This window comes from Bombus huntii, chromosome 3, assembly GCF_024542735.1.
Source record: "Bombus huntii isolate Logan2020A chromosome 3, iyBomHunt1.1, whole genome shotgun sequence".
Taxonomy (NCBI): domain Eukaryota; kingdom Metazoa; phylum Arthropoda; class Insecta; order Hymenoptera; family Apidae; genus Bombus; species Bombus huntii.
The window spans coordinates 694,140-708,930 of NC_066240.1; the positions used below are offsets into that span (position 1 = coordinate 694,140).

The following is a 14,791-nucleotide window of genomic DNA, read 5'->3' on the forward strand; positions in this document are numbered from 1 at the left end:
CGATATTTTATATCGCGTATTGCATTTGCCTAACGAATGTTCGTTGAAGCAAAATAATTAATAAAATCCAGCTATAATTAAATTGATATAAAAACATTTTGCTGGTATTTGGATCATTAAAATAGCGAGAATATAAAAAGAGGAGTCAGGGTAAGAGAGTGAAAGAGAGGGAGAGAGGGAGGGACAGAGAGAGAGAGAGAGAGAGAAAGAGCGTCGTCCAGAAAGAAAGACTCGGCGGACAATCACAGAGAAAATCAGATGGAAAGGGAAAAAGAGAAATACAGCGTAGCGAACAGAAAGGCTCCGTACAGGAGGCGAGCATAGAACGCCAACGAGAGAAAAAGCGAGAGCAAGAGAGAACTGTACTCAGTGCATGCAATCTTTTTAATTATGAAAACACGGCTTTGTGTTTCATTTTGTTTTGTCGTCAGGGGCGCTATTCTATTCGGGCCCTTCTCCTTCCTCATCCGGCTGGTTCTTCCTTTTTTTTATATTATAACGCGCGCGCACCGCTGAAGTCAGGAGAGGGTGTGCAGGGCTGGATAGGGTTCAGGAGAGGGGCAGAGATAGGGCAGGGTGAGATTGCTTTAGTAATGAATTACATGGCTTCGGGGTATGTGCCTGTCTGATGCGCTATGCTATACGAATACCGAGCATCACTTTCTGGATTTCGCTACGGCTCCTATCACTAAACTCGCGCACCTTCTTCCTCTACCTCTTCTTCTGCTTACGCTTCTTCTTCTCTTTTTTCTCTTCCTCCCCTTGCAGCTCCATCTTTTTCGCGGTCTTCTTCTCTTTCTCCCACTTTTGGTCGGTCACTTTTTACTTCTTTATTTCCATTTGGTTTTCCCTATTTCCCTAATTCTTATATCTTTTCGTCTCGTTTTATCTTAAATTAGTATGTATATACTTTGAAATTATACAACTATATAAGTATATTGAGTTTGAAGAAATAAAATACAAATGAGGGAAAATTGAAGTTAGCTGGAACACATTTTTCTTGAGACGAAGCAGGTATAATATTCTCGTTGTCGGTATTTCCGTGTAATAAACGCTCGATCAAGTTGGCATAAGTACCTAAAAGAAGAAAATTTCTACGCGTCACAATGTTAGATTGCATATAGTTAGCGACTAAATATAATACTATTCAAAACAAAATTCTATTACAATTGTGCTTAACCTTTAGTTAATTTATAACGTGTAGATACTAACGATGAATTTTGAATACTTTGCCGTATTTTAGAAATTACAAACTTCATCCCAACACCATCTAATAAGCGTGGCCATTAAATTATAGACGTACCATTAAATTATTCGCATAAAAACGGTATCTACGTAGGTATAGGTACTCGTAGTTTTTACTTATAACGATTAAAAATATAACTCGTTACCCGCTGATTATACTCCATTAGAAACGTAATTTATTAAAGCCGTTAATCCATTCGCATTCGTAATAATAAATATGTAATCCAAACTACTGAAATCGCTCAAGTACGTATTTCGAATACAACTTCTAAATAAAAGTTTATTTGGGCAAAGAAATTTTCTGTTAAACGTTTCAGTCCGTCGTTTTGTTTTCATCCATCTATTTCCGTTTTCATTGCAGCAACAGCATAACGTTCTCGTTCCGTATAGCGACGGTATAATTTCTAGTTATAAGTTATAACCTCGATTCAAAATGAAAGGTGAAAAAATCGGAGCTTAACCAAACGTTAAAATGAATATCAAATAGGTGATGTGACTATTACGAGAAAAATTGCTAACGGGACAAGAAAATTACCTAATGAACAAAGTGGAATAACAAACTACATGAACGAAGAAGAGTTTCGAGAATGCAAATTGTAAAAAGCGAGAGAAAATCTTGAAAAATCAAAATTCAGGTATCAACGTTCTTTGGAGAAAAAATTCTGCGCGGTACGATTTAGTGAATTTTCCACAAGAGGGGTGTGTACTTATCTCCATGGAAGTGGTACCGCCCCTAGAACGGGTGGACCAATCCCGTGATATAAACCAACCCCCGTTCTGCACGTAACTCGGAGCTTGATCGAGGGTGAACTCTCGAAAGGAGACTTCAGTTTTCTCGGTGTCGTCTATCGAGAACGATAAAGCGACTCTCTCGCAGTGAGATTCCAGGGTAAAAAGAACGCAAAGCTATACCTTTGTTAGTTTTGCCAAACAACCGACAACTTACAAAAGGATGGCAGGCCCGTATTTATCACCCTTAGGCCCTCAGGCTGACTTGCTCACCGAATATATGTTTGGAAGACGTCGTCAGGTCAGTGTACGTTTCTTTTTTGCTACTGTTTAGCCTTCCCTTTTTTTTATATATTTTCACATATTCGTGCTTGTATCATTAAAAGCAGCCAACTCCTGTTCGATAAGTATCCGTCGAATCTCCTTCTTCTCCCTTCTCCCTTGCAATTTGCTTTTGCTGTGTTCCTTCTTTCGTACACAATCTTCGCTGATGCATATTTTGTATAATTCTACCTTTTATTATTACCTAACGATACAATGCTTTATTCCTATAAAAACAATATGCGATAGGAACATATTAAAAATAACAATTAACGGCAAAAGTGCCGTTTAGCTCGTTTTAATTAGGTATCGCTTAATCGTTATGAAGCAGGTTTTCTTCATTTATTGGAAACCAGTGACTGAAAAATATTGTACACATATGTAGGTACAAGACAAAAATTTTGTCGTCAGATTCATATCCATATGTAAACAAATTCTGCCCTTATAAAAGAACCGTTTAATTCTTTTGCGTATTACTCGAATAAGTAAAATATCGATTGATTGCGATTATGTTCCATTATGTTCTGCTTTACCGTATAAATGAATCATCGATTTATTTCTTTACAAGATTATACCAACTTGGTACATTTGTTTTGGTAGTAATCTAATTGTAAGTTTTTACGCTCAAATATGTAAGATGAACTTTGTACTTAACTGAATGTTGTAAGATGTTTTTCCCATCGTTACGAACGATTTATTATCGCTGAAGAGAATTCCAGCGCTAACTAAAAGCAGGTGCATAATTGACAACTGACTAAAATCAAACTGCGCTGTATTTCGCTGCGATAGCTATCGGCTATTAACTATTCCTACATATATGTATATATATATATATATATATATAACCAAAAAAGTAGAGATAAACATACGTTCATTTATTTGTAACAGATGAGTATCTATGCATGAACCATTGTTATACCTAAAATCGTAGTTAAACAATGCGTAAAATTTATATAAAATTCTCTACTAACGCACTAATCTGCAAGCACAAGGGATGTAAAAATGAACCGAAAAAAACACGAAGGAACTACTCCTCTTCTGATTAATTCATATACCTATAGCTTTGTCAAACGTTACAAGTTACGTAAAAACGTAATAATATACTTCCCAAAATACATGTAATTTCTTCCATAAAAGATTCTCATTAAATATGAAAAATACTCTAAATGCCAAAAGCTTAACCATTATGCGATTACGTAACAACGATCAACCTCAAATTTATATACCTATATGTAATAAATTCTATAATATAAACAGTTATAAAAAAAGACTGAAAATTTTAAAAAGGTAATGAAAATATATATATTCGTCATTCATGTATGTATATACCTATCCTAGTACGCTAATGCTTGTAATCTGTATTTCTGAAATAAAAGAATTAATTGATTATTTTTATTCTTTTATCATTTATTATTTTTATTTTCCTGTCGATTAACTTTATGCTACAGTTCAAAATATTGTTTTGTTCTATAGCCTTCATGTATATTTTGTCTACCTTCCGTCTTCCAAACGTACAAAAAACCTGTTGTTATCTCATCTTTTAATTGATTAGTTATGTGTGTGTGTGTGTGTGTGTGTGTATGTATAATATAGGTATAGATAGTATATACCTATATATAATATATGAACGCATGTATTAATCCATAGTAGATAAACAAAGAAATTAGTTGCAACAATGTGTAAACATATTACATGAATCAAAAAATATACTAATATTTATCCAGTTTGAAACTTTGTATATTAAAAGTATGTATGCATATCATGAAGGTTTATTGGAATTTCATGATGTCGTACATTATTTGAATAACATATCGTTAGGTTTTAGATGACAGATTTTCGGAGGTACAGCCAACGTACCTACTGATATTTATACATATAGAAATCTAAAAGCACAGAAAAACGAGTGAAACTTAAAAAAAACAGTTGCTTCAGAACGTAACAATATGAACAATCGGAACAAAGAAATTAATTCGATTGATTCTAAGGATATGTGTACCTACTTACGATAGGTATATACTTAATATCAAACATTGAAATTTTCCTATATTTACATAAAGTATGTATTTTTCTGAATAGTAAAATGAAATAATTTGATGTAAAGAAATAAGAAAGTGAAATGAAACAAAACTCAACATAATTTAGTATAATCATGGTCCCACTGTAATTAATCTCTCTAAATTAATTTTTAATATTTTAATATTTTTAGTATTTCCCATTCTTCATTTTTGTTTATTTTTTGTTTCATTTGACAGAAAAATCAATAGAAATAATTGTTATTATTTTCCAACGCCACTCATGTAGGTGTACTATGACAATGAGATCAACTATGTGACATAAGTTTAGGGACATAAAACGTAGTAGTAAATATTTTTATACGATCATTAATTATTGTTAATCATGTCTGAATAGAGACGCAATCGGACGACTTTCACTCCGCAACAGCTTCAAGAATTGGAGTCGCTGTTCCAGAAAACGCACTATCCTGACGTTTTCCTAAGAGAAGAAGTCGCTCTTAGGATTTCACTTTCAGAGGCTCGTGTTCAGGTTAATAAACATAAATACTTTTCCCTGTTAACCCATAAATAGGTATTCTTCTTCGTTTTTTGTTTTTTTTCTTAGTATCAAATTAACTTTTAGAAAAATCGCCTTTTAGATGTTGCTTTATGCATAAATCCTTCTTTATACGAAACCGAATTACAATTTATTTAGACACCATGTAAATGTATGTAAGAGATTTTTATTTCTCTCTCCAATCGTTTCTAAATCTGGGATTGACATCGCCTAAAATTTTTTACTAGAATTATCCGAATAATGGAAAAAACGTTTAAAAAATAATTCGAAAACTATAGAGCTACTTGAATATTGATGTAACGTGTCTTCAAGTCTATTTGTAAAATATAATTTCCCACAGTTTGATTCTACCCATATTTAGCTCAAATTCTGTGTCAAAATTTTCTATTCACCCAACTACTATAATTTCTTTCGAATTTGTTGATGGATACAGAACCTTTGAAAAACCTCGTTTGCTACGGCCATTTTATTCTTCGCTATTTGACGGACTCAAGCTGCACTACGCGTTTAGAGCTTCAAAGAGGTAATATAATAAAACAGAATACTTTATACAGTTGAAAAGATCATCATTTTTGCGGGGGATATTTACAAGTACATGATTTTAGAATGTTTTATAATTAAATTATATTATTGTAACTAAATAACAAAAGTGCTTAGTTTTATACAAATTACAGAAGTGACGCTAATATTTCGTTACAATTTATAGCGAATATCGATCTACATTTTGTGGAGAATAATTTTTTGTAACCATCGATCTACACTCGAATAATTTGTTCCGTAAGGAGCATTAATGTTAATTTCCATGTGGGAAACATTTAAGCAAATAGTTAATAAGGAAATATTTGATTAGCGATAGAAAAATTGGTAATAGACTAAAATGATAGGCATTAAAATTTGTATTTATAATATGACAAGAAAACGTTGAAAAACCTATCTCTATAATCGATACGCGTGATTAGTAAAATAAAATCTGCAATATTATTTTACACGTCCATCTAAACACAGCTAAAATATCATAAAAAAATAAATACTGCTAAATTATTTAACTAATCTATTTGCCGCCTGTTTTTTTTTTTACTATAAACCATAAAGTCTGTAGTATCTACATTTTACAAAAATAAATTCCTATCGGTACTTCATAATGCGTATGTAGCTACTTTTCAGCTGAAAATACTTATTTTATCTATGAAATAATAACGTGAATTATTTGCTATTTTAGGTTTGGTTTCAGAATCGGCGAGCAAAGTGGCGGAAACAAGCCCGATTGCAATTGTTGCAAGATGCATGGAGAATGCGATGTTTGGGATTAGGAAGTGCAGCACCCCTTCTTTTAAGGCCGCCACCTACAGCATCTTTGGAACGACCTGATGCTGCGACGCCACCACCCCCGCCTCCCCCACCTCCTCCGCCTCCGCCGCCTTCAGCCTCTGCTTCTACCAACGGACCACCTATAACTATAACGGCGAGCAACGCCGACAAAATACCTGACGCTTCGACTTTATCCGTTTGCAGAGATTACAGGATTCTTCCACCTCCTCACGGGTAATAAAATTACTTTCCTTAATCGCATTCTGTTTTTACTAATTCAAACGTACAAATAGTAGAACAAGAATTTACGCAAAACGATATGACGCAGTCGTAAAATCAATGGACAGTGTTGAAATGTTGAGTATCGAAACGTATTATTTATTACATGGCGTAAACCCAAACTCTCTCTCTCCTAGCTGTTCTTCCCTACCTTTCGAAAGTAGCTATACGTTCTAATCCTAATACCTCACATATCTCTAGATTTAATGAAAGATTATAACTCACATCAGAATATTAATTTACAAATAACTTTTGCAGCCCAAAATTTAAATGTTTCTAGGAAATGGATGTACTACTGAATGCGGTTACATCAATGGATAGCCTTCTTAAAACTTTAATTTACAACTGCGCTATGCCGTTTTTAACTAGTATCTAAGTATACATAGGCGTGTTTTAAATTAGACTTTTGATTGATTAACTTCTACATTTAATTTTCCTGATATTCGACAGAGTATGTGAATATGCCGTATCCTCGCGTATTTTTGACATTTATGTTTCGATTCAAATGAAAAAATTCGCACACATACGCGCCTGTCGTAGCAAAACCATCGATCTTATATAATATAAAGAAATAGTACTATTCGAAATTCGAAGTTAATAAAGGATTAAGAGGAAAGTTCTTAATTCATTAATTGTACGTTATTTCAGCTTTTGAATTATTTAAACTTTTCTAACAATAGCTACTTTATGTAAAGGATACAGTAATTAATAATGTTACATAAAAGTATTTCATGTTACTACATACTGAAAAAGTTACAAAAAAGATCGGTCATCTTGTACTGAGTTTTTTAAAATAATCTTTAGAATGCAAACATAAAATTTCGATTAATCAAGCTTCCAGTTTAACACGCGATATAAATTTTTATCTTAGATATTTAAAAATTCATCGATACGAGGAAGTTGACGCTTCTTTCTAATAATCAAATCTATTGTAATATAATGTAATCTAATTAAATTTGTAAAGTTGAAACAAATAAGAAACAAACGATATTTATTGACGCGTAATTTTTTAATTATATACTTAGTGTTTCTATGACATATGATAAATTGGAGAAAAATTTTCATTAACTTCGATGAAACGGATATTTTGTTCCTTAAGAAAATGAAACATTTCATTGATTGAAATTACGTAAAAATATGTACAAGATAAAGAAGAATACAAGAAAATAAGAATAAGGGATATTCTTCTAAATACTATATACATACATAAGTACATAGTAGCAATTAACGCTAGTAGATATGAAGTGTGTACTTAGTATCTACAATATAAAAAATATGCACAAGTATAAAAATTCCTAGTAGGTACACATAATTTACGAGATTAGATGTATCTATGTCCATACATTCAGATATTGAATTGATTGAATTATCGAGTTTATTATAACTGTAACATACCTATGCAATATACCTGTTTATGTAAATGCGGAAACACTTTATTTTTATAACCAGGTGCACTAGCTTACGACTTTTTACATATTAATATTATTTATATATGTGTGATAATATGTATTTTGCACTTTTATCCGTAAAATTTCGTTCTCATGGAAAGGACAACTATTACATTTCAGATATTCTCTGACCTGTGAAAAGTCTCCAGAAAGAATGAAATGTGGTTGTGGTTCTCCACCAAGAATATGCGGCAGTCCAGTAGAAAGAGACATCAATTTAACCGCTAGAGATAGGCCTCAAGAGGCTGAGATGGATCTCACCGTGAAGGGTCCACCCAGGCACACACCAACCGCTACTTTATTCCATCAACTACCCCAACAAGAACTCAGTCCATCGCAAAATGTCGACGAACCTTTGGACGTTACGCTTAATGCTAACAAAAACAATTAATTGTTTCTTGTTACGTTAGCTTTATATAATTCAGTTTCTCACTCGCGACTTACTTATTATTTCTTCACTTTTTCACTCGAAAAAATCAAATATCTACAATGGACAAATCAGTTGTTAAAAAATCTTTGTTCTAAAGGTACGTCGTTAAAATTTCAAATAAAAATGCTACTTACAATTATATTAAAGTACTCGAGTAGTTAGTTTAAAATTGAATATTTCTCCATAAATAACTTTCACTTTATATTTGTAACATTATTATTTTTCGATCTTGACAATGTTACAAGTGCTTCGTTAGACACAGTATTTTAGGTAATCTCACTAAAAATCCTTATATATTCTACATTCTCTTCTTGCTCAATATTTTACAAAATTACGAAATATCTCAATCATTATTTATTGTATGTTGCATAATTTTTATTATCTCATATATTTTTATTGAGATAAAAAAATATAATTTATTTTCTTTTCTATATAACTAGAGATGTACATATAATATGTGTATGTATTCTTTATTGTCGTTACCAAATTATATTCATTGATATAATGTATTATTAAGAATGATAATTGATTATATAAAACTATTTATTTATTTTACTATTTATTTTATTGTTATAGTCAAAACGTTTCTTTCTTTTTAAAAAATATGTGAGAAGTAATGGATTTTGTAAAAGTTATGTGGTTTTAGAAGCACATGGTAATGAACAAACCTTTTTCTATAAAACAAGCATTCTAAAAATACATTAACCATTTAAGCGATTATGTCGCATGCGTTAAAACTGAACTCAATTCGCATTCATAAAAAGAATGACGAACATAACCGGTTTATAAAAATTTATGTGGAGTACGTTGTGCTATGAGATTGTTCTGCGTTGGTACCTTCCAATGTCTTATCACACTAATTGTCTACTTTAAACTTATTTTTTCCTGTTCAATAGTAAATTCAGCCCTCAAGATACTGTATTGATTATAATGGACATACATACGTATACGCTAGTGGAAGAAAATTCGTGCCACTGTGAAGTACATTCTACACTTTCAGCGATGAACCACACTATAACGTTCGCGGGGTTAACGTCAGTTTTATTTTTTACAATTACATATGTAGTTATTACCACCTAGTCATAATTTTATTTTGTTATTAATAAAAATTACCTACTAAAATAAATTCTATGTTTATTTACATTTTACTGCTAATGATGTAATGTTCTTAATACATTTTAAATCGTATGACAAATATGATCTGAAATTACAGGACATACACAGGAAACACTTTTTTAAAATTCTAAAAATAAAATAGTGACCTTGTAAGGGTTACATATATTTACAATATTATTACTATATTTACATTACATATATGTTACATATATTATTTCATGCAAACATTAAATGATTTTTACGTTCGTATGATATATATAATATATTACATTTTTAAATTGTTATCATCTATTAATTCGACTGTTAATAAAAGACTAATGTAATAATAATTATAAAACGATAATTATACTTTTACGTCAATTCAGTTTTATCCATATTGTAGATATTATGAAGTTGAAAGTGCTGCTCAAGTATAGTAATAAATGTAGCATGAAATAATTGACTGTCGTTTTATCAGTATCTCACTTTTCGCTGTGAATGCATACTATGGATACGTGATGAATAGAATGATGATTTTCAAACCGCTTCAATCACCCTGTGCTCGTGTGAATGTTGAATATGAATTCTATTTCTTCGTGTAATTGTGCCTGCTTTGTTCTGAAGCACTAGATTAATCACAGAACCGTTCCCTAATCATTTTTTGCTCCGAAAACCATTAACGTACAAACGATTGTCTCATTATTTATTCTGTGTTCTACTGACCTTTCTACCTTGTTATATAACATGTATTATATTGTCTCAATCGTATTTTGTTAGTAAATTATTTGAGCTTATTTTTATTATCTCACCGCTTTCGTTCCGCTTTCATATTACTCTTTGAGAAACTCTATTATTTCTGATGACGTAGGATAGCTTTCGTCAGACCGATTCTTCAATTATCATGATGCACTTTAAGTATCATTTTGAACTTATAAAATAGATCAAAGTGTTTTTTAGTAATTTTAATAGAGAATTAAATAAATCAAAATGTTTCTCCTTATTATATATTATGTAATTAAATTTCAACATTCTGAAATTCTTCTCATACTTGTTTAATTTTATGGATTATAGTTTATATACTTTTTATGCAGTAATAAGTCTCAAAGCACTATTCTCTAATGGTCTAACGATATCCACATGTTATTAGAGAGAACAATGTCTACATTCTGATATGTTTGTCTTCTATATATGATTTTTCATTGACTAAAGCTGTAAAATATTTACCTTTTTTACAAAACCTCTATATTTTCCTTAGCTAAATGGTAATTTTTTATTTGTTAAAATTTTTTGCCACTGATGAGAACATAAGTGTATATTGCTTTTTTTATAAGAAATTATTGATTTATTACTTGTAAACATCAATCACACAAAAGACTTAAGAAAAGTAAATACGTAAAATGGTGAGAACAAAAAAGTGTAAAATTAATACTAAAATTGGTACTTTTACTATGTTAGTAACAATCATCAATTCTGAGATAATATACGCTATATTTATTCGTTGCATGTGTTAATTATTCTTCATTTATTTTTCATTCATTTTTCATTATATTTTATGGTGTTTCTTTTGCTTTAACTTTCAAATTTTCTTTCATTTCCCATTGTTTGTCTTACACATTGGATATTTTAACAGTGTAATGAATTAACAATGCAGGATATATAGAGAAAGAAAGCAAAAGATTTAAAGGATAGATTTGTTTCTATGGATATCCTTGATCTTTATCAAATTCTATCCTTATTTTAAAGCAACCTCTCAGGAATCATTTAGTTGTAAATTAGTTTATAGTTAATCGATTAAGCCTTTAATATCTGCTTAATTTCTTCCGCGTTCTTCTTATTTTCAACCTTTTTGTTTCATACAAGTGCGAAGTTAGATGAATATTATATTGTATTATGTAACTACCATTTCTCATAATTTGTGTATTTTCTATGATTCTTCTTACAAAATGCAGCAATATTTATTGTTTAATCTTATTGAACATTTATTCTTCTCTATGACTTGTACGAGGTAAGCTGCTGGTATGTATCATCGTTTGAGAATCTTACATCACATACAGTACTCTTCGTTATATTTTCTCCTTGTGATTATATTAAACTGTTGTTATACAGAAACTTTTGAGACATTTTAGAGACATTTCATGATAAACATTTTTTTATGAGTAAGAAGTGCCTGTAAGGTTTGAAGGTAAAACTATTTCTTTTTTGTTTTCCTTTAGGTATATGTTTTTAGACAGATGTATAGTCAACTCCAAGACGGATACATAAACTTATAGTATTTAGTATCCCAAGGTTATTCAAGCTCGTTGTTACATAAATTCAAAAAAATAACATTAAGTACAATCGCTGTGTACAAGTATTGGGTCGCCCAGAAAGTTCGTTCCAATTTTCATTTCGATTTGATATACATTTATTGAATTATATAGGTGTCATTTTGTTCCACCACCTTTCCCCATCTTTCACGCAACTTGAATATTCCATCCTTCCAGAATCTCTTAGGTTTTTCGGCGAAAAACTTTTCAATATGATCTTTCATGTCGACCAAATTCCTCAAAGATCGGAACGAACTTTCCTGGTGATCCAATACAAATATTTTCCTGGTCTTCCTGATCTTTCCCTACATAAGACAATATCCAAAAAATAAAACAATTAAATATTATAATAACTTATTTTATTCACACATAGTTTTTAAACCCACTTTTAATATTTTCAATACAAAAAGATATAAATATGAACAAGTAGTATTAAAAACTAATGATAGTATATTGAAACAGGTAATAATGAGTTGATAATAACTCATATGATATACATACAGAAACATTTCTTTATTATATATCTCATAATATAGAAGGAAATTTAATTCTAGTATCTTTATATAAAATTAATAAAGCAAACAAAACAAATGATACATTTAAGGCAGTGAATTTAATATTAATGAATAAATATTAATCTTTGTTTTAGTATGAAATTATTATATATTAATATTTCTTTAAAATTAGTAATAAAAATATTAATTAAATAACATGTACCATTAATTTATGATAGTAAAATATTATATAACGTAATGTTGGAAGAAGGAAGCTAATTTTAGCACGTAGTAGGCCTTCAGGAAACATTAACACACTTTTTAAATTCTCAGAATTACTTTTTTTATGGTAAAAATTATTAGGCCTATTGACTATATTGAAGTGTCTCGATATTAATATAATATTCAGTCTTATGTTGCCTTTCTACTATTTTTCTCATCAATATTTTATGTCTCATAAACGTATGCAAAAGCTTCTGAAAGTAATGAATATGTTAAAATAAATTTAATGTCAGTATCATAACAAAATAAAAATGACAATAAAATTTATATGACTTACTTTGAAAAATCGCTACTTTTTTCTATAATATGTTCAAATTCAGCAAAGCTGAGTGCACCATCATCATCCAAATCTGCTTCATCAAGTATATATTGGAGAACCTGTTGCATATCTGTCTCGTTTAATCTTTGTGGAGCAGTAAGTCTATCTACAACTTGTCTTAAATCTCCAATACCAAGCATATCATCTCCATCAAAATCTGTATAGAATATAATTCAATCAATAGATTAAATTTATAAAGAAACTGACAAATAAGATTTAAATATTACCAAATATTCTGAAAGCATGTTCTGCTTTTACAGCTTTTGGAGCTGCGTCACTAAAAACAGACATCATGTCTAAAAAATCTTCGAACGTACAATCTCCATCTTGACTAGAACTAAAAACTTTACAAATCCGGTCTCCGAAAGGATTTGCTCTTAATTCAGGATATTGTAAGATTTTAGACATTGGAAGTTTTGCATTTCTATTATGACCAACCTTCTCTGGAGCAAGTGCTTTAAACTTTTGATGTGCACTGTCATACAAAATCAAAATTTCACACATGAATTAGTGACTTTCAATATATAGACTGTTAGTTTAAATACAGAAATATGAAAAGTTGCTAATAATACATAATAATACATAAGAGTATAAGAACTGTTCTTAATTCTATGATCATAATAACTATATAGGAATAACCACAATCATAAAATTATTGATATTTTATTGCATGTTCTGTATGTACGTGTCTATGATACAATTAATAAAATATTGAACATTAATGGTTCTTAGATATAATAAATACAAATGTTGTATGCCTGAGGGTAAAATATTGTTACAAAATAATCAGAATAACATAAAATATTTGTATTTGAAATACGTATAAAATACCACATTAAAAGAGATCTATTCTTCATTTTGAAACATATATGTAAAATACAAAAGTAAATCTGTTTCCCATTTTTCATAAATACATTCAAATACATTACATCGAAAGATTAAAAATCTAAAGTAATATCTATATTATTATTGTAAAAAACAGAATATAAATAGCTGTGCATTTTCCTTTTTCTCGTATTAAATAAACCAATGTGTTAGAATAATCATTTTATATTCCTAACTATTACAAGAAGCTATTAAATAGATATTATTTAAATTATTTAAGTATACTTACTGCAGAACTTCTTTTTTCGTAAAATATGTCAAATCCTATAATATAAGATAAGATTAAATAATTAAACAAAATTTATGGATATTGAGTTATTAAGAAGAACCAAATACCTGGTAATCTTGTAACTCTTCTTCAGAAAATTGACTTTTACCTACTCCCATCTTTCATGGAACTCAAAAAATTAATTTACTATCCTCTACACAATTACTAATCAATAATATTTATTTTTTCAAAGCATTAGATTTATGATCTCCTATATTAATGTTATGCTTGTCTTTAGCGCCTCAAACGATCGATAAATTTCTTTTATCTAAAGAGAATACTATTCATCTGCAGATAATACAAGATGATATCCACAATGAATAAATATACTGTTTTTTAAATAAATATCGATTAATATCGTATAACAGGAATCTGAACATATCAATTTCGTTACTACAAATTGGTTTATGTGAAAGATATGAAAATTATTATTTAAATTTAAGATAGTTCATGTATATTCATTTACATATACACACTGATATTTTAGATATAAGTCAATACATCTTAAGATTGTATTCAAATCATATTGAAATTTCTATACATTGTTATGTATAATATAGTATCTATAATTACGTAAAAATAGTTTACTTATTCAATTGTAACAAATATATGCATTTTTTAATACAGTTACAATTAATATGAGAGCTTTATTTGAAAGATTTTTACATTGAACAATTCAAATTATTCGAATATTTAAAATTTGTCTGTTTTAATCGTCCTTTGCTTATTTCGGTCTGATTGGTTCCAATATAGGGACCTGTGTCATACTTCTTGTGTTGGTTTGTAGTTACGTTGGAATAGTTACAGTTGG

The 14,791-nt window shown here is 29.8% G+C and overlaps 2 protein-coding genes across 5 annotated transcripts; one reads left to right on the plus strand and one right to left on the minus strand.

Moving 5' to 3' along the window:
* The first annotated feature begins 556 nt into the window (after nt 1-556).
* Nucleotides 557-12,083, plus strand: LOC126863989 (homeobox protein aristaless-like 4). Of its 3 annotated transcripts, none has more exons than XM_050614814.1 (4): nt 574-2,281; nt 4,705-4,839; nt 6,086-6,408; nt 8,022-12,083. In XM_050614814.1, the coding sequence occupies exons 1-4, from the start codon at nt 2,198-2,200 to the stop codon at nt 8,290-8,292; spliced, it is 813 nt and encodes a 270-aa protein (XP_050470771.1). In that variant the 5' UTR covers nt 574-2,197; the 3' UTR covers nt 8,293-12,083. The 3 variants fall into 3 exon arrangements, with proteins under 3 accessions (XP_050470773.1, XP_050470771.1, XP_050470772.1); XM_050614815.1 differs by having other exon boundaries at nt 578-2,275; XM_050614816.1 differs by lacking the exon at nt 4,705-4,839 and having other exon boundaries at nt 557-2,275.
* A 288-nt stretch (nt 12,084-12,371) lies between these two features.
* Nucleotides 12,372-14,484, minus strand: LOC126863990 (calcium and integrin-binding protein 1-like). Of its 2 annotated transcripts, none has more exons than XM_050614819.1 (5): nt 14,049-14,484; nt 13,942-13,976; nt 13,055-13,302; nt 12,786-12,984; nt 12,372-12,699 (listed from the first exon to the last, which is right to left on the minus strand). In XM_050614819.1, exons 1-5 carry the CDS (start codon nt 14,097-14,099, stop codon nt 12,681-12,683), a joined length of 552 nt encoding a protein of 183 aa, XP_050470776.1. In that variant the 5' UTR covers nt 14,100-14,484; the 3' UTR covers nt 12,372-12,680. The 2 variants fall into 2 exon arrangements, with proteins under 2 accessions (XP_050470776.1, XP_050470775.1); XM_050614818.1 differs by having other exon boundaries at nt 12,372-12,702.
* Nucleotides 14,485-14,791: the final 307 nt, after the last annotated feature.